Source organism: Lingula anatina, chromosome 6 (genome assembly GCF_051362555.1).
Source record: "Lingula anatina isolate TDL-2025a chromosome 6, LinAna3.0, whole genome shotgun sequence".
NCBI classification, from domain to species: Eukaryota; Metazoa; Brachiopoda; class Lingulata; order Lingulida; family Lingulidae; genus Lingula; species Lingula anatina.
Window position 1 is genome coordinate 21,205,920 of NC_141772.1, and position 20,631 is coordinate 21,226,550.

The 20,631-nt window shown below is 34.7% G+C and overlaps 1 protein-coding gene across 1 annotated transcript in view; it reads left to right on the plus strand.

Moving 5' to 3' along the window:
* LOC106172675 (uncharacterized) overlaps nucleotides 1-19,954 on the plus strand; it is a 62,495-nt gene extending 42,541 nt beyond the window's left edge. The window contains exons 54-88 of the mRNA XM_087016000.1: nucleotides 216-480; nucleotides 757-1,101; nucleotides 1,467-1,715; nucleotides 2,116-2,313; nucleotides 2,658-2,768; nucleotides 3,010-3,100; nucleotides 3,254-3,438; nucleotides 3,641-3,784; nucleotides 4,001-4,146; nucleotides 4,473-4,704; nucleotides 4,968-5,090; nucleotides 5,354-5,482; nucleotides 5,780-5,902; nucleotides 6,314-6,436; nucleotides 6,832-6,972; nucleotides 7,520-7,651; nucleotides 8,058-8,207; nucleotides 8,614-8,742; nucleotides 8,986-9,111; nucleotides 9,539-9,670; nucleotides 10,039-10,158; nucleotides 10,718-10,858; nucleotides 11,358-11,480; nucleotides 11,755-12,048; nucleotides 12,438-12,566; nucleotides 13,312-13,434; nucleotides 13,688-13,816; nucleotides 14,042-14,215; nucleotides 14,537-14,598; nucleotides 15,155-15,261; nucleotides 15,576-15,775; nucleotides 16,235-16,307; nucleotides 16,593-16,689; nucleotides 17,113-17,252; nucleotides 17,523-19,954. Coding sequence (XP_086872126.1) covers nucleotides 216-480; nucleotides 757-1,101; nucleotides 1,467-1,715; nucleotides 2,116-2,313; nucleotides 2,658-2,768; nucleotides 3,010-3,100; nucleotides 3,254-3,438; nucleotides 3,641-3,784; nucleotides 4,001-4,146; nucleotides 4,473-4,704; nucleotides 4,968-5,090; nucleotides 5,354-5,482; nucleotides 5,780-5,902; nucleotides 6,314-6,436; nucleotides 6,832-6,972; nucleotides 7,520-7,651; nucleotides 8,058-8,207; nucleotides 8,614-8,742; nucleotides 8,986-9,111; nucleotides 9,539-9,670; nucleotides 10,039-10,158; nucleotides 10,718-10,858; nucleotides 11,358-11,480; nucleotides 11,755-12,048; nucleotides 12,438-12,566; nucleotides 13,312-13,434; nucleotides 13,688-13,816; nucleotides 14,042-14,215; nucleotides 14,537-14,598; nucleotides 15,155-15,261; nucleotides 15,576-15,775; nucleotides 16,235-16,307; nucleotides 16,593-16,689; nucleotides 17,113-17,252; nucleotides 17,523-17,949 — 5,613 coding nt within the window. The 3' untranslated portion in view covers nucleotides 17,950-19,954. The remainder of the gene's footprint in view (nucleotides 1-215; nucleotides 481-756; nucleotides 1,102-1,466; nucleotides 1,716-2,115; nucleotides 2,314-2,657; nucleotides 2,769-3,009; nucleotides 3,101-3,253; nucleotides 3,439-3,640; nucleotides 3,785-4,000; nucleotides 4,147-4,472; nucleotides 4,705-4,967; nucleotides 5,091-5,353; nucleotides 5,483-5,779; nucleotides 5,903-6,313; nucleotides 6,437-6,831; nucleotides 6,973-7,519; nucleotides 7,652-8,057; nucleotides 8,208-8,613; nucleotides 8,743-8,985; nucleotides 9,112-9,538; nucleotides 9,671-10,038; nucleotides 10,159-10,717; nucleotides 10,859-11,357; nucleotides 11,481-11,754; nucleotides 12,049-12,437; nucleotides 12,567-13,311; nucleotides 13,435-13,687; nucleotides 13,817-14,041; nucleotides 14,216-14,536; nucleotides 14,599-15,154; nucleotides 15,262-15,575; nucleotides 15,776-16,234; nucleotides 16,308-16,592; nucleotides 16,690-17,112; nucleotides 17,253-17,522) is intronic.
* The last annotated feature ends 677 nt before the right edge of the window (nucleotides 19,955-20,631 follow it).

A 20,631-nucleotide genomic window follows, 5' to 3' on the forward strand; every position in this document is an offset into this window, starting at 1 on the left:
ATTACAATTTCTGCTGAATGCAGATCTTCTAATATTTATAAAACAGTATTTATTGCATGTTTTCTTTGGCGCTTGAGTTCAATTTTGAAATCTAATTTTAAAAGACTTGTTTTTAATTAATGCTTTTTTTCTTTGTTGGAGGTTTGTACTTTTGAAGTGCTCTCTAGTTTAATTTTGAAATTAAAATATAATAACCCATTTGCGTTAATCTTCAGCCTAACTTCCCTGGCCGAGTGGGTTACCTGGTCAACACCTGGTCGCCATTTGTTTGGAAGGCCGAGGAGTACCAATACTCCTATGCCAGTGTGGTGGACAAGGCCCACATGGAGAGAATTGACAATGAAGTTGGCACGAGGGCGGGAGTCTTTGACTATGCTCTCAGTGATAACCCAGACGACTTTGAGAATCCTGGAAAAGCTTGTTATGATTGGATCCAGGAGGACATACTGTATGACAGTATCAAAGGAAAGCTTGATCAAGGTGAGACTCAGTCACTGCCTCTAAGTTTTGTAACAGTTATTGTCAGTGTCATTTTGTTGTTTGTCGGTGTTTTAATTAAAGGTATTATCTAAAGTGCATTGAGATTTTTATGAATATGTAATGAAAAAATTATTATTATTATTATGGTTTAAAAGTTTGATTTGAAACAGTGCAACTTTGGAAAGCAAATTAAGTTCCTCACTTTCAAGTTTTGACTTGAACAAAATTGTGCTTAATTGTTTTCTGCTGGTATATCATGGCTGCCATTTCTTACAGAGGAGACTGGGAAGTGCCCGGCTTTCTTGGACCAACTGTCTTCCAGCTGGATAGAGTTCCGTAGCAACTGGATCGCCACGTGCTACATAAGACGCATGCCAATGGGATCAGGCGACGAGGCACGCTCTCCACGCTGTTGTTACGATTTCCTCGGATCCCGTGTGGATGATTGGTTCCTATTGGATGGCATGAACATCTTTAGAAGATTTAGTGCTACCAGTGCTCGTGGCAGGAAGGAGATAAAGGCATTCCAGAACTGTTGTTGGAATAGCTGGGTCCACTGCTTTGACTACATTGAAAGAAGACCAGTGTCCAGTTCCCTCTTCTTCTTTGCTGCCTCTATTGGTAGGTACCAGTATATTAGTATATATATAGTTTATTTTATATGTTTTTGTCCCTGTGTGCATGCATATGCATGTTGGTACAGCCAGGTTCTTGGTAATTTTTTTTTTTTTTGCCAGTGAAAATTAGTCTTGGAATGAATTGGCCAGTGTTCATAAAGTTCTCATTTGAAGTTTCAAAACTTATTGTCACTTAGCATATCATTTAATGATGAAAAAAATTTAGCCTATATATAAATAAATTAATGGAACAATTATAGTAATAAACATTTTTTAAAAATTATTACCATCAATATTTCATTATTATAATGCTGATGGTGATGCTGCTGCTTATTATTATTATTATTATTATTATTATTTCCTGTACAGCTCTGTCAGCTGGTGACCCTCACATCACCACCCTGGATGGCCACCAATACTCCTTCAATGGCTGGGGAGAGTACACCCTGATCAGTGGCAACCACTTCACGCTGCAAGGCCGCACGGCGCCCGCGTATACCACCACCCCACCGCCACGTGCCACTGTGTTCACGTCGTTTGCGGCACAGCAGGTGGTGCCTGGGAGCTCTAACAGTGATATTGTAGAGTTTAGGCTGAATGCTACTGGGAATGGTGTTGGTAAGTACTGGTGTTTATAGATCACTGATTTGGGCTCCGTGCAATATTTTCATAAACTTTCAGAAAATTTTGGTTTTTGCTCCAATGATTAAACCATTTTATATGTCTATATGCTCTTGTTGCTGTGCAATTATATAAGGAGAGAGTATTGCAAAGACTGGATTTGGACTTGCCGTGAAATATTGACTAGAAACAAAACATTTTATAAATAAATTGTGCCTTAATGCTTCTTAGCCCAGACATATTCAGTCTAAGCCACTTTTTGATGATAAAAACATAGCTAATGCCAAGATGACACTCTGTTTCTGGCTGTGTTTTAAAAACAAAGAAATTAATATGTGTTATTTTTATATATTTTCGTAACTACTTAACAATAATTCTTGAAACAATTTTCCCATAGATGTCCTCGTGAACAAGATACTCCAAAATGGCTCCTTCAGTGGAAATGGACAGGCCTTTAACAAAGTGGTCATCTCAGAGTTGAATGGACGCTACACTATGGTGTTCTCAACGGAGATAGAGATCAAAGTGGAGGCGTCCCTGAACATGACCTCCGTCTCCGTCGTCTCACCTGCAGCATGGAACTCTACTCTGACGGGTATGTTTGATGTGAAAACTGAATTGTAAATTGGTCATTTCCCTGATAACTTACTGCACAGTTGAAAATGTGTAAGTATGATTTATAACAACCTATGAGTTTTCATAGCGATTAATGTTTTTCATTGTGCATACTTCTGCTTTCAATTCTCAATGCAATATTTCAGAAATTATGATAATTAAGGAAAACTTGCACAATTGAGAATGTTCCATTTTTTGGGGGGCAACTAACTCTTTCCAATACATGTTTTAAAAAATACATAATGCATAATTTATACATTTGACACATGCCATATATTTTCCTGAAAACTGATACGTGTTATATAAGTACATATACTCTTTCAGGCCTGATGGGTAACTTCAATGGGGATAAGAACGATGAATATGCTTATCCCAATGGTACAACAATCCACATCAACTCCACAGAGGAACAAGTATTCTACTGGGGCCAGCAATGTGAGTAAATAATTTTTTTTTCAATTACAACCCGAAAAAAAACCTTTTTAGCCAACCAGTTTTGTGGAACATGATATTTCATGAGTCTACTGGTTCAATACAGTTGCTGAACTATTTTCAGTTATTAACATTTTTGTAACTAATGGCATTTCTTATAGAAAAACAAGTTTATTCATTGTAAAATATTGTATATATTTTGAATCGATTTGTTTAACATTAGAATTTATTTTCATTATTTCAGGGGCAATTGACCCAACACTGTCATTGTTCTCATATGATGATCTCAGCGCTTACAATGCTAGTGACTATGGCAACTACACCTTTGTACCACTGTAAGTGATGTGAAAACTTTCAAGTTGAATATTTAAAGGGGACTTGAAATATATACCTAATTTTTAAGTGAAGTGATTGATTGGTTTTTAGTTATTAAAGGTGATTTTTATAAGCTGAATGGTGATTTTCTCATTCATGATTATAAATTTCAGATTCTTCAACTTGGACACCATGTTCTCTGACAATGCCACTCGAGATTCAGCCATTGCAACTTGTGGTGGAATTAACAACTTGAACAGAGAGTGCGTCTTCGACATTGCCCTCACTGGAAATGAAGATGTTGGTGCTGCCACCTCTGCCTCACAGCAACAACTGGCAGCAGAGCAAGCTGCCCAGAGTTAGTTTTATACTTACTTTTAAACATTTTGCTTATATTTTGATTTGTTCAATTTTCATTTTTCGGACATCCCAAGAACTTTCCTTTGTTGTTACTTATGCCAATTAAGTTGGTTATGATTTCCATGAATGTCAGTTGTTAGAATCATATATTTATAAATCACTCCATTCCATTATTATATTTATTTTTACAATCTTTGCAGACAACTTCCCACCATCCTTCACCAGTAATAACACCATTCTTCAAGTGAGAGCAGGCGAGAATATGGCCGACGTTACCTTTGGTGCCTCAGACCCCAACAGTGGCGACACCGTCACCTTCAGTTTGGCCAGCCCCACACCAGAGGGTAATAATAATAATAATAATAATTATAATAATAATAATAATAATCATTGTTATTAGCAAAAATTATTTTATCAATTTGAGCTTGTTCTTCTTCCCAATTCATTGTTAAATCTGGAATTGTTAACAGTTTCTGTAAGTTAAAGTGTACAAAAAACACATAAATCATAAAATACTTGATTTTATTTCTTTTTTATTTGTTTGTAAATTTATTTAACAGGTTGTTCCATCGATTCTGCCACTGGTGTGCTATCATGGAGCTCTGTACCTTCCAACCTCACTAGTAACGATACCGTCAAAGTCACCGCCAGCGATGGCAAGGCATCTTCTTCCGTCGTTGCCAAAGTGCATTTCTGTAGCTGTCAGGTGAGCGTCATGTTTGTATACATTGCAGTATGATTTTATAAAAGTAAAATTGGCATTTAAGCACTTTATATTTTTATGGATAGAATATTCCATAATGTGCAAAAAGTCAAGAGTTGCCATATCTTGATTTTGTTTGCGGGAAACATTCTCTTTTTGTACAGAAAAGTAGTCTTTCAAAAAATGATATGTGTAACTTATATATAAAAACAAAATGACATTGTTAACAAATAATTTCTATGTGAAACTGAAACATGTATTTAATGCCTTTGTCCCTTCTGTACACCCCCAAAATATAAATAAATGCAAATTCCTTTTTTTAAATCCAGAATGGTGGCACATGCAAATACGATGTCATCACCTCTACAGATAACTTCGTCACCGTTCCCTGTCAGTGTCAGAGCGGCTACGAGGGTGCTCAGTGTCAGACAGACATAGATGGGTGTGCAGACACCCCGTGTTTCACAGGTGTGGCATGTGAGGACAAACCAGCTCCTCAGACTGGCTTCACCTGTGGCACTTGTCCTCTGGGGCTTATTGGGGATGGTACTGCCTGTGCTGGTAGGTTGTTTTTTTATTGGTGTAATATTTTTTAGTGATTATATATATATATATTATATAGATTATATATTATATTATATATGTATATATATATTATATTATATACACAGATATTGATGAATTAAAATAAGATTGAGAGATGTTTCTGATCATTGTCATGACTACTATTATGCTATTGCTCAGGATCCTTTTTATATGGCATTTGTCTCATTTCTGTAACTTGTATTTTGAACTCATACAAATTTTATCATTTTGCTCTCCAGATGAAGATGAGTGTCAGAATGACCCATCACCCTGCTCTCAGAATTGCGCCAATTTGGCAGGAAGTTACCAGTGTTCTTGTAACACAGGGTACCTGCTTGGCCCAGACCTCACCACCTGTATTGGTACGTATTGACGTCTGCCCCTTATCTGCCACATTTGATTGATCTGCTCAGGCAAATGATTTGGACTATTTAAAAATTGATTTTTATAAAGTTACTCTTTTGATTGAACAAGAAGGGTTGCAGTTAATTCCAGCAGTTGTTTTTGAATAATTTCCCATGTAAATATATATATTTCATCTTTGGACAACTAAACTGCTTGATCTTATGCAGCTTGGTTTAAGTGGAAACTCGTTTTTGCTAATTTTCTGTCTTATTCTTTTCAGATGTTGATGAATGTAGTCGTGGCACCCATGACTGTGACACCAACGCAGCCTGTAACAACACTGCTGGTTCATTTGTGTGTACATGTGCTACTGGGTATGCTGGAACTGGCAAGACAGGAGAGTGTCAGGGTATGAGAAATACATGTTATTTTGGAGATGAAAATCTTCTTGGTTTATCTTAAAATCTGGCTGTTGAGGTATTGTATTTAAATTAAAATGCCCTCTATACCCCTTCCCTTATATGGAGTTACCACCATGTCACAAAAGCCCATGAAAAACATTTTTCTTAGAATTTGAAAACTGCTGTTATTGTGGGGAAATAGTTTCTGTTGAATTATTTTTTCAAAATGGATCAAATTAAAGTGCTTGAACTTCAAATATTTTGTATAATATGTCATTGTTTTTGAAATATTCTCAAATTTTCAGACATCAATGAGTGTTCCTCCAATCCCTGTGTGACAAACGCACAGTGTCAGAACTCTGCTGGAAGTTACTCATGTAGCTGTGCCCTTGGATACCAGTTGAACCCTCTCACCTCTGCCTGTGATGGTAGGTTATCTGGTCAAAATCTCTCTCTCTCTCTCTCTCTCTCTCTCTCTCTCTCAAGAAGTATCTGCACTGTAGGTCAAAACCTCTCTCTCCTCTTTCTCACTTGTTTCAAATTTTCTGTGTCAGAAATTATGATATTAATAAAAAATAATTACTTTAAAATCTTATAAAATAATTTTAAAACAGTAAAAATTCCTGCTGGATATGATTTTGAGTATGAATTATCAAATTAAAGAAAAATTATATCCTTCTGACTTTTTGCAGGAAGGGGGTGATAACAGTAACAGCATATCCTAGGCTCATATCAACTCAAAATCCACATGATTCTCTTTAAATACAGCTTCTTTGAATTATCATTTTAATTGCACAGTGTTTTATCACTTATCTACATGGTTTTTATGTTATTTGCAGAAATCAATGAATGTGATGGTGATAACAATTGTGAACAGTTATGTACCGATGGCATGGCAACTTATACATGTAACTGTACCACAGGATACAGACTTAACCCTGCTGATTATGTCTCCTGTCTACGTAAATATTCCTTATTATTATTATTATTATTATTATTATTATTATTATTATTATTATTATTATTATACAGCATATGAAAGTAGTCTAGCTGTTCTCATTATAATAACTATACACACATTTTAGAAACAAACTGTAGCCAAACTGATATTGCCTTAAATTACCATTTACAAATGACTTTTTTGCCTTTTTTAAACATTTTGTAAAGAAAATTTATAAGGGTGTCACACATATATCATAAACTTTCAAAAACATACAAATTTTTGAACAAATGTTCGTAAACGCATTTGTAATGGTGGCAAATGTATGTTATTAACATGCAAAACCATGCTATGTATTTAAGATATTTGAAGCACAATATCACATTATGTTTATACATATTTCTATACATTATCTAGCTGAGCAGCAGTGTTCTAGCTCTGAGGCAACCACCTGTAGTAATGCTGGAGCAGTCAACCCCACCTGTGCAGTCATCAGTGGGGTGCCCACTTGTTCCTGCCCAGATAACTATGCCCTGGACAGTGACATGAAGTGCATTGGTCAGTTCATTGTGTTTTATATAGGGAATTATATTTAAGATGGAAGAAGGAAGATTAAAATTATAATGTCTTTGCAAATAATAGTCAGTTACAATAACCAAACTTTGGCAATGCTATATGATAATTGTTTCCTTTTATATTTAGAAACATGAAGATAGAACTTTGAAATATGATAATTAATAAAAAACTGCATTATGATTACAAATTGAAAATTATTTAGAACTTTACTTTTAGATTACTTAAGAATGCAGGGGCGGATTTAGGCCGTCTTCTGGGTCTTCCGGAAGACGGTCAGATTTTCAAGTTTACATTGGCAGGTATTTAATTTTTTTCTGTCGGAAGACGGTCAAAAATGTAGGATGGATCGACAAAGATAATTTGGAAGACTGTCAGAAAATATTTCTGGATCCGCCCCTGGAATGCTCATCTCATAAAAAGGACTTTTGAGATGAGGCATGCATGTTTGCAGTAAATTGGTCTGATAAGAATATGTTAATACCATGTCTTTCCCAGTATTAGATAATCAATAAAAATTGAAATGTTTCAGATGTGAATGAGTGTCTGGGCTCCCATCAGTGTCTGCCAGCAGGTGTCGCCACCTGTACCAATATCGTCGGTGGATACAACTGCTCCTGCAGCTCAGGGTACAAACTGGACCTGAACCAGAGAACTTGTATTGGTATGGAATATTCCTTATTAATTGATTGATTGAATAAGCTAGTGACTGATTGGTTGTATAAGTGATTGGTTGATTAATTGATTAGTTGATTGTTTGATTGGCTGGTTGCATGGTTGGTTGGGTTGGTTGAATGGGTGGTTGGTTGGGTGGTTGATTGGTTGGTTTATTTATTAATTGATTGATTGCTTGGGTGGTTGAATTACTGATTGATTTGTGATTGATTTGTTGACTGATTGATTAACTTTATTAGGTAAATTGGAGGAGATGACAATTCTTAAAAAGTTTTGTACAGATTTTTAAAAATAAGGTAATTTCCAATTTTAGATAAACCAGTAGTGATAGAAATTAAGTAATAAATTATTGGGTACAATATCTTTGATTCAGTAATCTTTCTTCCCTATTTTAGATGTGGATGAGTGCACAGAGACCACAGCAGGTGGCGCTGCCCTACATAACTGTGATCTTACAAAAGGCTCCTGCACCAACACCGATGGTGGTTATACATGTAGCTGCTCTGGTGGCTACAATCTGAATGCAGATGGGATCACTTGTGATGGTATGTGTGATTTTCACAGTGCATGCAGCTTATATTTCATCCCGATGATTTACAAATTATATTCCGCCCTTACTTGACTAGTTTGTGGCGGTTTCTAAGAATTTTTAATGATATCATGGATAATAATTCTCTTTTGCTGTATTTGGAGCATCTTGTTTTTGCAGAAGGTCTATACTGTTAGTTGAATGTCAAAGTCATATAAGACTTAGTTGATTGCCATTCATTTATTATTTGCTTGGATGACAAAATTGTTGAGTCAACAGCAACTGGTGTATTTTGCAATTAGCATTGATGCAACTGCTAAACGATCTACTTTTGCTTATAAAATGTATTAATATTTCATGTATATTTTAAGTATAGAATTTACATTAAATATACATATTTGGACGATGCAACATTTTTACAGACAAAGATGAGTGTGCCTCCGCAACAACCAATGATTGTGACAAGAACTATGCAACTTGTAACAACACTGTTGGCAGTTACAGTTGTGCCTGTAACACTGGCTACACTGGAGATGGCTTCATCTGTGCTGGTAAGTGGGAACATTCTAACTGACATAACTGTAAAAATTATGTTTTCTTTAAAGATTGTTGATTCTCTCTCTCTCTCTCTCTCTCTCTCTCTCTCTCTCTCTCTCTCTCTCACACACACACACACACACACACACAAACACACCACATAGATGAAAAGTGATTCTGTAGACAAATGCACAAACACAAACATATTCACACAATATAAACTACATGTACATGTATATATATAACTCCTATTCTAGATGAGAATGAGTGTAGTCGTGCTGACCAGGGTGGATGCATCCAGGGCTGCACCAACAACATGGGAAGCTACTCTTGCTTCTGTGGAAATGGCTACGTCCTTAATGCTGATGGATATAGTTGTGATGGTGAGTTATTGTAATTCATGTTATTTGTTTCAGTTTCATCCCTCGCTCATTTTCTTTTCCATGTTTCATTATGCTTATGCTAGTAAACTGTATCTAATTATTGTTAATATTCAATGTTTTTATTGACTTTAATTTTGGTGGCTTTTTTTCTGTAGTGATTCTAAAAAATTAATTCATTATAATTGTTATTCTTTATCATTACTTTTTCTTTTAGTTCACTTGTATTCTAAAAAGTGGATTTTTTCCCGTTTTTTTTACAACCACAGGAAGTCAGGCAATTAATTTCTTTTATCACAACAATTCCAAGATTTCCATTCTTTTTTTTTCAAATTAATGCAATTTATGTACAATTTATATGAAAATAATAGATCTTGCACCATAGTGAAATGAAATTTTAAAAAAAAGCAATTCTCATACACATTTCCAGATTATGATGAGTGTGCTTTGGAAGCAGACCATGGATGTTATTCCAGTGTCTATTGTAATAACACTGTTGGTAGTTATATCTGTACCTGCCCCACAGACTTTGTGCTCAAAGCAGACGGCACCACTTGTGAACGTGAGTAGAAGTTTAAAGTTTGACATTTGATTAGTTAAAAACTGAAAAAATAAACTAGTGCATGACCTGTAGAAAAGTTTTTTTTTGTGTGTTTCATATTTTGTTTTCAAAAATTTCATATTAGTTTCATAAGTTTTCATAATTTTTTGTCATGATTTGATACAACCTTAAAGATGAACAGCAGTAACAGCAATTGTGAACAGACCATTTGTTCAGTTTGGCAATTTTCATGGTAATAATTTCAAAAGATTCCAAAGGACACTAAATTAAAGAACAGGTTGTGTGGAGTCCACTTTGGAGTCTCTTGTATTTTCACTTCCTATAGTGTTTATATTTCCTACAATTTCAATATTTTAATCCATATCTAGCTGCTAACCAGTGTGACAGTGGCCACGGCTGCTCTTACATGTGTGCTAAGATCAACAACACTGATGTCTGTCAATGTGCTAAAGGCTACAACCTGGCCAGTGATGGCAAGAACTGCACAGGTAAATGTACTGGTAGAATAGGATAATAATTTACTATCACATTTAACCACAGTTTAAAATTAATTTTTTTATGTGATCTATTGATAAAGTGTACAATTTCTGTAAATAGTTTTGTCAGGTTAAAGGTTGGATCATAGTAGTGTAATAGTACTCATTATAAACAATTACTGCTGTTGGGTAAAATTGGTGTGTTTAGAAAGTGCTTTGACTGAGTTTGTTGTAGTGTCACTGATGGCATAAAGTATTTGTTGGGCCAAAGACTAGCTTAAAAAATTGGTCTAAACTTATGATTCAAATCAAAAATGGTCTTCTTTGACTGAAGATTGATCAAAAGAAGTTTAATTATTAAATGAAATATTGCTCGCCTTTTTCTAACAAGAAAGACATAACTTACATTTCAGACCAACACTTTCAGTCTTAATTTAAATGGAATACTTTAAATTCACCTTCAGCTTGAAAATCAGACAATTGATTGCAGCATTCAGTCAAAACATTATCTGTTTGAGGTAATGCAATCAATCATTTTACGTTGTTCACATCTTCTGGACATATATTTCAGATATTGACGAGTGCGCCTCCAGCAGTACCCACTCTTGTTTGACATCTGACAATGTCCGCTGCGTCAACGACCCAGGCACTTTCCACTGTGAGTGTATTGACTCCACTCAGTACCAACAGGTGGAGTCTAAGAAGTGTATTGGTAAGTATTCCCGTAAATGATAATTGTTTAGTGTCAGTAATCTCATCAGATGATGTTGTGAGTGTGTGAAAGCTTAATATTTATTCATTTATTAATTAAGTTATTTTAACCACTCAGGTTTGATCCTTTTCTGGATATGGTAATAATAATAATTGAATGTTAAAACTACAAATTATTGTCACGTTAAATGAGATATAAGGGACAATGAATTTTTTTCTAAGGACTGAGTGAAAATGAAAAGGGAAAAAGTGTATTTGATATTTAGTGTAATAAAAGAGTTCCAGGTATTGATATTGTGTCCTTGTCAAGTTTCACAATTTACTTGACATTTTAGGCAGGTTTAATCTACCTATGCAGTCTTGAAAATATCAGTTTAGACAGAGGCATAAAATATGAATTATAATAAGAAAAATTGATAAAAAGAAAAATATGTGAGATTATAATTATATAAATAAATGAATGTTTTAACACTTACTTGTTACATATTGAAATATTACAGATATTGATGAGTGTTCAGCTATGACAGCCACCTGTTCTGCTAACTCTGTCTGCGTCAACGAGGCTCCTGGTTATCGCTGTGACTGCGTTGCTGGGTACAGAATGGTGGCAGGGACTTGTGTTGGTAAGATAAAGAATAGAATTGTACATTTTTGTTGATTTTTTAAAAAAAATTATGTATTGGATTTTAATTTTGTGATAAACGAAACCATCTCTTTGCATTACCTTGGAAAGGCTTTTTTTAACTGTGTGGAAATTACATGGGTATACATTTACATATGGGACTTAATTGATATATAGACAAAAGTGACAGTCAACATACTCAGTCTTCATACAAAAATGGCCCACTAACATTTTTCTTTTATTTTTCTTGCTTAGTATATTATTAACAATAGCAGTTTCTAAGTACCATTTTTATTTTGCAGACATTGACGAGTGCGCGGAGGGCAGCCATGCCTGTCATGCTACCCTGGGTAGCTGCACCAACACGCAGGGCGCGTACACTTGCGCTTGTATTGCTGGATACACTGGCGATGGCGTGAGCTGTGCCGACATTGATGAATGCACTTCGTCTGATTCTGGTGGCTGTGATGTCATTCGTGGGCGTGGTCAGTGTCACAATTATCCAGGCACCTACAACTGCAGCTGCCGTACTGGATATCTCTTGGCAGATGATAGACATCTTTGCGATGGTAAGTGGCCTTGACCTTGTTGACAGACTTTTAGTGTTATGTCTGGAGATTGCCGCATTGTGTTAATATTGCACAAAAAATGAATGAATTGTATCAAATAGATGGCATTTAAGTTTACGATAATATTCACTTTCAATCAACACCAATGATATTATGGTATGTTGTCTCTTTAGTTTTATAAATGTGCAAATAGCACATAGATGTGTATTATCACTTTTAATAAAATAATATTGATATAATAATTGTTTTAATGTCCTTATTTTTTTGTAAGCCATAATTGTAACACCCCACTTTAATTTGAAAATAGATGAAACATTATTGCTTTATTGATAATAATTATTTTAAATATTATTATTATTATTATTAAATTTATTATCTCTTTATTTCAGACATCAATGAATGTGATGCCTCTAACCCACAACACGATTGTACCCAGCTGTGTGTCAACGTTGCTGGTACTTTCCGCTGCGACTGCCAGTCAGGATTTGTCCTGGCCGCAGACCAGAAGAACTGCACACGTAGGTCAAAATTAACATTAAAAAACTCATAAAAATTGCTAAGGTCAGCTTTGAATTTGTTAGTTGTGAAGGAGGAAGAGTTCTGCTTTTTATCCAAAAAATAACTGTAAGCAGTAAATAAGCTGAAATACAGCATTGAAAAAGAAAAAAAAAACACATTATTATTTTGTTTGTCTGTAGGGTTTGCTATTTGATTAAAACTAATTATATTTAAAATTCTTTTAACAGACATGACATGTTCAATATCTGTTTGAATTCTGATTGTTCATTTATTTTAATATATTAAAGCAATAATAACTCTTCGTTTCGGCCAAAAAATGAATTTTCCTGGAGTAAACAACAATTTTCCCATGCATACCAATGGTTAATGAATCCATTTTTACATTCAAAGTTAGTCCCTGGTTTTTTTCTAAAAAGTTTAGTTTTTTGTTAAAATCTCTTTAGAGATTTTAACAGAGTATAGACATCAATGGAGGTCACGTGGTCTAAAGACAAGTTCAAATATCAGAATAAAAGCTATAACTGCTGTTTTTATGGTAAAACAGAATATATTATATTTCTATGAGTTATTCACAAGGTTTTTATTGTGAAATATAGGTCTCATAAAAAGAGTTATTATGCCTTTAAGCAAAATATTATTTGGATCTTAACCTGTGCAAGATTTAAGACACAAGGTACAATTATACGATGAACAAAAAGACACATTTTCATTTAATTGTTTAAAAAAAATTATATTTGATTCCAGTGAAGACCACCTGCTCTGCTGGTCATGGCTGTAGTGATCTGTGTGCAGTGGTCAGTGGTGTTGACACCTGCTTGTGCCAGAATGATTTCTACAAACTGGACACTGATGGAAAGACTTGTATTGGTAAATATAATACAATGTTTACAATATAGTTCATTGTGGTAGCATATTATACAAGAGCACGGAGTCTTGCAGTACCATCACTACAGATTTGCTGTCTTTTGACATGAATATATAAATAAACTTAAATCTTTTACTTAATTTTCTGTTTTAGATTATTGTTATATATTTTTATTGTCGTTACAGTACTAAATATTTCTTTACATGGAATAAAAATAGGTATTTACTAGGTAATTTGATTTTTTTATTATTTCAGACAAGGATGAGTGTACAGAGAGCAACCCATGTATTGGCAGTAACATTCAATGCCTCAACTTGATCGGTGGCTATCAATGCTCATGTACAAATGGATACAAACTCAGTGCAAGTGGAGTGGAATGCAAAGGTAGGAAATTAGAAAAAAAATCAAATAATGCTCTCAAATTTTCATATTGCATATCTATCAACTGCATTTTTTACCTGTTGGGAATTAAAATTTCACAATGCTTGTTTTGAAATGTTCTGGTGCAATTTATCAATAGAAGTCTCTTATCTCAGTCATATGAGCTTTTGAACAAAAATAACATGGCGATATAACCTGTGTGACAAGTATATTTTAAATTCTGAACAGATCGTGATGGAGGATTCTCAGCCTGGGGCAACTGGTCTACTTGTACAGTAACCTGTGCTGGTGGAACCCAATGGAGGAACCGTTCCTGTACAAACCCAACACAGGTTGGCAATGGCTTGCCTTGCTCTGGAAACGTCACACAGACTCAGACTTGCAACACTGAGTACTGCCCATGTAAGTCTTATTTTTTTCTAACAGTGTCTTTTGTTTATAAATTGAAATTATTGTGTGACGAGAGTTTAAGGCCTGAAATACTGAATACAGTACATGTAAGCATATTTTTCTGAGTGGAAAAGAGATATGGGGCAATGATATTTAGGTTTGAAACAACTTTTTGTTGAGGCTTTTTCTTTCTGCATTTTCATTGTAATCTAATATTGGCTATATAATCAGTTTGAAAGATTGCATCTCCATTGCTTTTTTTTGGGCATTGTGACATTGATAAGGTGCTAGTTCATCCAATCTGAAAAACTTGCTATTGCATTTTGTTTCCAGTGAGTGAAACAGAGAACAACTATGGTGTCATTGTGTCTCTGGGCGGAGTCACAGTGGATCAGGTATGGCATGCTAGTATTTTCTACCCCAACATGATTTAAATAATTATATATCCCCTACCCTGAGTAGTATAAGAATTTTAAAGGCTTTGATGACAAACACACAATATAGGTTTATTGATTAATATATGACCAGCTGATAATAATTTGAAAAGTGGAATCAATCAGTAATGCTTCAGATAATTGTTTCAAGTTTGTTTTGGTATCCTAGTTAGGTGATTTATTGGTAAATATTGGTAATAATTTGAAGAATGGAATAAACCAGTAATGTTTCTGACAAATAGTTATATATAATTTGAAAAGTGGAATCAATCAGTAATGCTTCAGATAATTGTTTCAAGTTTGTTTTGGTATCCTAGTTAGGTGATTTATTGGTAAATATTGGTAATAATTTGAAGAATGGAATAAACCAGTAATGTTTCTGACAATCAGTTGTGTTTCAAATATGTTTTGTTTTGATATCCTAGTGTACATAATTTAATCAAATGCATTGTATGGGGTACACTATGAAATGCGATAACAGTAATTTACGTATGTCACATACAAACCATTTTCACAGGTGACAGCCATCAAGGACCATATTGTTAATGTCATTGTTGGAGCCCTGAATGACCACTGTAAACAACCATCCGAGTACAGTACCTGTTGCCCCAACAGTGGGTCTCTGTGAGTATAATTCATACGTGACAGCTTAAAAAATTTCTTATATTCACCGAAGTGGACATATAATCTGATGATTGATGTGACACAAAGCTTTATATGTTACAATTACAATTTTGTACTTGCATGGTTGTATTTTTTATTAAAATTAAATTGTTACTTTAAAGAAATCAGTTAACGTTCAATATGTGCATTTCATGATCTGACTAAATTATTCTGTACAATACAATATATATAATATGTAATATCAGAAGTGATAAATTTATACAACCCATCTGACCTTGACATCAGCTTAATATGTCCAATGAAATATTTTCCAGTATCGTCAGTGACAATATCACCTTGACCTTCACCAACAACACCTATGTACAGATCGGAGGCGATTATCCTCGTGTCAATCCACTGGATTCCACGCTGACAGACCTTCTGATTGTGGCCAAATCACCAAAGGACAATGACCTTTGTGCTGCGGGCAACGCCTCAACGTCTGTAGTAGTCAGTGGAAGAAAGAAGAGAGCTGGTAAGTGGCGAATTGCTGGTGCTGCCATCTGTGAACTTAAACGCAGGTTGATTCAAACAGTTTAGAATTATTCATTGTACAGTTATAATATAAGGTACTGGCAACATTACACTGATGGAATGGAATAAAAAATGTAGGTACGTGTAGAGCCTTGTTCACATAAAATATTCCTGGAGTTGAATAATTTATTTTTCATTCATATTTTCTTTAGGGTACTTATAGTAGGTCTGTTGCATGTATGCACATGCAGTCATGGTTATCTTTCTGTGACTCTGTTTATATTTAATCATTAGATTCAATTACAATTATCACAATGATAAATTTCAAGTTTTACCCCACATTTTAGTTATATGCCATCTCTATGAATTTTGACCGAAGCCAGGATTCTTACAATATAAATTTAAGTAAAGGTGAATATTGGTTACAGCGATGTTGATATTCTATAATTTCTCTTTTCAGTGAACTTTGACCCATCCTCAGAGTTTGTTATTGACCAGTCCACCTTCCAGTCCATAGTGCTGAACAGCGCAGTGTATGTATATTTTAATTTCTGTGCCACAGCAGTCGACATAACATCAACATTAATGGTACTATAATAATGTTACTATAATAAGTTTTTCTAATGAGATGAGAATCAAAGTACCAACTGTTGCTTTCAACGTGGGGTCTACTGCTTGCAGAAAACATTGTAGTGGGGTAATTTACTAGTTTACCAAAAGCGCACAAAGTACAAAATATGTAATAACCATTCACTTGCTTTATTTTCAACTTCTGGTGCATGCACACAATAGCAATAAAATTATTCGCAACATTTTAGGTCTTCTTCCATTGTCTCTGTGGTGGCATCAGCATACCCGTCTGCAAACATCACCTTAGGTGTGGTGACACCTGCGGACCAAACCACCATGGCACCCGTAAGACATTTTATTCTATATATTTTAATTAATGAATGCATATAATTAATAATATATAAATTATATCAACCTTAGTCAAAGTCACTTATTGTATTATGCAACATCCATCAATCAATCCTTTTAATATAAGTAAGCATATTATGTAGATATAAATACTTATTAAAATGAATAAGTTAATTAATTAATTAATTAACAGTTAATTTATTATTTATATTTAAAGAATACCATAGTGTTGCATTCGATAATTATACTAGATAATGAAATTTGGTAACCATGCATGACTATAGATTCTTTTTGCATTTTGCAAATTAAATATAGGAGAAAAGAACTCATATTTATCCTCTCCAATATTACATCTACATTTGTTTCAAAATAAATGCTCACTGAGGAATTCTTCATTCATTTTTTCATCTTCTGTTGCAGACGACAGCGGCATCAAACACCACCCAGGCTCTTCCTGTCTCCACTGCCACTGACATGACTTGGGCCATCATCCTAGGCACAGTGTTGCCCATTATCGTGGTCATTGTTGTAGTGGCGGTTGTTGTTCTGGTCGTGCTGAAGTGAGTTATAGTTTTTGTTTTGCTTGTTATATGTTTGCTTCACCTTATTCATGGCATGACCAAAGAGAAACAGTCTCAGATGTACATGTAGAGATATGTTTTGGTTTTTGTATTATTTCAAGCTTATTATTTTCTAATTAATACTTGAAGCATATTTTCTTCAAAGGTTTTAATAATAATAATATATCCATTATGAAAACATTTGAAGGAAAAAGGAATTGTTCTTAAATTAATAATAAGAATATTATATAACAATTATTTATATTTCAGGGGCAAAGGTAAAAAGGTCGAGCCACAAGACGGCTACAGTCCCAACAGTGGAACCGTACGACCCATGTCCTATCACAGAGATCCTACAGGATTCACTCTGCAGTCAGGACCAGACTCTACATTTGTCGATCCAGAAGCTCAGAAAAATTCTCGCCCATCCTCTGAAGGAAGCACATCCAGGTCCATAGAAAACGAGCGCCCATTCTCCAATGGAGGTTCTCTCACACCTAGAAAGGCAGAGGAAGAGGAGCGTCCCGTTTCCAGAAACTCCAGTCGTAATGAGGTCACTGTAGGTCTCGGAGGATCTGCTGTTCAGTCTTCCTCGCGTCCACATACCCCTGAGCGCAACATGGTAACACCTGTGATGCCAGTTGATGCTAATGACGTACCTGGACCTGCAGTGTACAACCTGCCTGCAGCCGAGTAAAATTTCCTATGACGATGACTATATATATATATATATATTATATATACACACACACACATGCGAGTGTGAATTAACAAAGCAAGTGTGCGTTATGCTGTGATGTAGAGGAAACGGATATCTCATATATACATGTACATGTACACCCGTCACAGACTACACACTGTGTTGGGTCAGTGTCAGCCTGTAGGCAACACTGAGCCATCTTAATGTGCAGTCTGGAGACCTATTGTGATCTTGTAATTGTAACCTATAACTGTGTGCTCTGTGTGTTGTGACATTTTAGTCTCTATATAATGTAGCTATCAGACTGCCAAGTATCTTAATAATGTATATACATACATACATATCACACACATCTACACATGATATTTAGAACAACCAAGTGACCATGCAGACTTTACTGGTGTGAAATTGATGCCTTTTTGATCACCTTAATAATGTGCTTCCAGACTCTCGAGGGATTTTCAGCAAATCTGATTCCAGGATCTGTCACAGAGATTACAAAACTGTATCCAAATGTGTGGTTAACATATATATCACTGGTTTGATAAAACCATCATATTGGAACTTAAAATTGGCCGTGAAGATGGCAAATTGAATGTAATCTGCCTCAAAGGTGATGCATGGTTCAAGTATATTTACTCTCTGTCCAAATTCCGTCCACCTGATCTTTACTTTTTGATATTGAGCTTTTTAGTATACAATGGCTGGCCACTTCGTATATGCATTTTGATACTATCTTGTTTAATGCCAATTGTGGCGAATTTTGAGATATATAGATTACTGTTACTAGTTTTTATCTGTGAAATATAAGTCAAAAGCAGTAACCAAAGCTATATGTATTGCCAGTTGTATGAATATGTTGGGAATACACCAGACTGTGATTGTTCAAGAATTGAGTAATGATAATTCTTAGTTATGTATGCCATATCCATTTGTATAGCTTCCAACACCAATGTATTTACTTTTCATGTATGCTTAGACCCCATTTCCAGAGATTAGATCGATCTACTTTAGATCGACCTAACTCCCTGGGGGTTCACGCTAAATAGCTGTAAGCCAAGCAGACACGAAAGTTAATTACCCCCTTACAGCTTGTAGTAGGCGGGACAGACTTTTAGGCCGGATTATCTGACAGTAATCTAGTGAGACTCCCCGTGTGGATAGATCGATCTAAAAGCTCTGGGAATACAGCCTTAGCGTGTCATTTTTGACAGCTTTCTTTTACTGCACCATACATTTAGAATTTCATGCATAAACACAAAATGACATCAAAAAAATTTCTAAACCAAAAAAAAAAAAACTTGTTAACTGTGCAGTTTTACATTTTAGAAATGATTTACTTTTTACCAGCATTATTCTTATTTGTACGTTTACCTGTATTGTACGTTTATCTGTTGTTACTTAAATGTATATTTTAACCGGATTACAGTATTTTTCTTGTAAAATTATATTATGGGGAACATTCTAACCAAGCTTTTGGTACATAAAGTCAGTGGAAATTGTTCAGTTTGTTAAATGTACTTCCAACACAAAGTTCCCCTTATTTGGATGACAAAGAGTGTGTTTCTAAGTTGTGGATTTTAGAGCAAAAAAATTCAAGTTCATGTCTCTTAAAGGCAGAAATATTACTTTTCATAATTTATGTAAAACAATTAAACACCAAGAAAAATTTAGTACAAAATGGTTTTGGAACATAAGTTTATCTTATAAAAATTATTTCAAACAAAAAGGTGAATTTAGTCCTTTCTCAGGGGAGTTCCTTCTCATAGTTTTTCCGCGGTTATGGAAATGTTAAATCACAATTAAGTGCAGTATTTGCAAGCATTGCAACATGGTTAAATAAGAAGTGTTATGTCACCTGCATGAAGTAATATTAATGAATTAAAGAAGTTTATGATTGTTAATATCTAAATGGAATTTATTCCTGTGATAATATTATTTCATACCGCTAAAGAAATTATTCCCAGTGATTATAAATTTTTTCAATAAACTTGGAACTTGATATGGTGTCTTAGGTGTTTTCTTTCATTGAGACTTGTGTCAGGCGAAGAATCAATATGAATAGTTTGTGTATTTTATATATTAGTATACTAGTACAGGTACATACGGGAAGCATATTTTAACTGGGGGGGTGGGGGGGGTGGGGGTGGGGGGCTTGGCCAATCATTTGAGGCTAATCATTCAAACAAAAAAGAAACGAGAAGTAGGCCCTACCGGTAAGGGACAAAAGGGCTGAGACTGGTACTTGGGTGTGGGTGTTTTTAACAATCGACTACCAGTCACATACATGTAGTTGCTCTTAATTTGCCATCAAAAGACAAAAATCTTTCAAATAATCACAAAACCGACTGACTTAATTTACCGCTACATTTTGTAAGTTAATACATAATTAAAACATTAAGGTAAAAAATGGATTTTCTCTTCACGTTTACAATGTGGCATGTTTGCATAAAAACCTGATGGTCTTTGTTACTGCATGTATGTAGATTGGCTATCTTTTCTTTTCCAACACAACCCTTATGTCTATTAAATAGGTTTCAAAATTGGTAGGACTGACCAATTGATACGAAGTATAGTGGCTAATATAATGTAATCGTTTTTGTCATTATGATTATTGCAAAATCCCAAATACAATTCCTGGATAGGGATTCGTTGCGCCTTATCCTAAAATATGTTTAA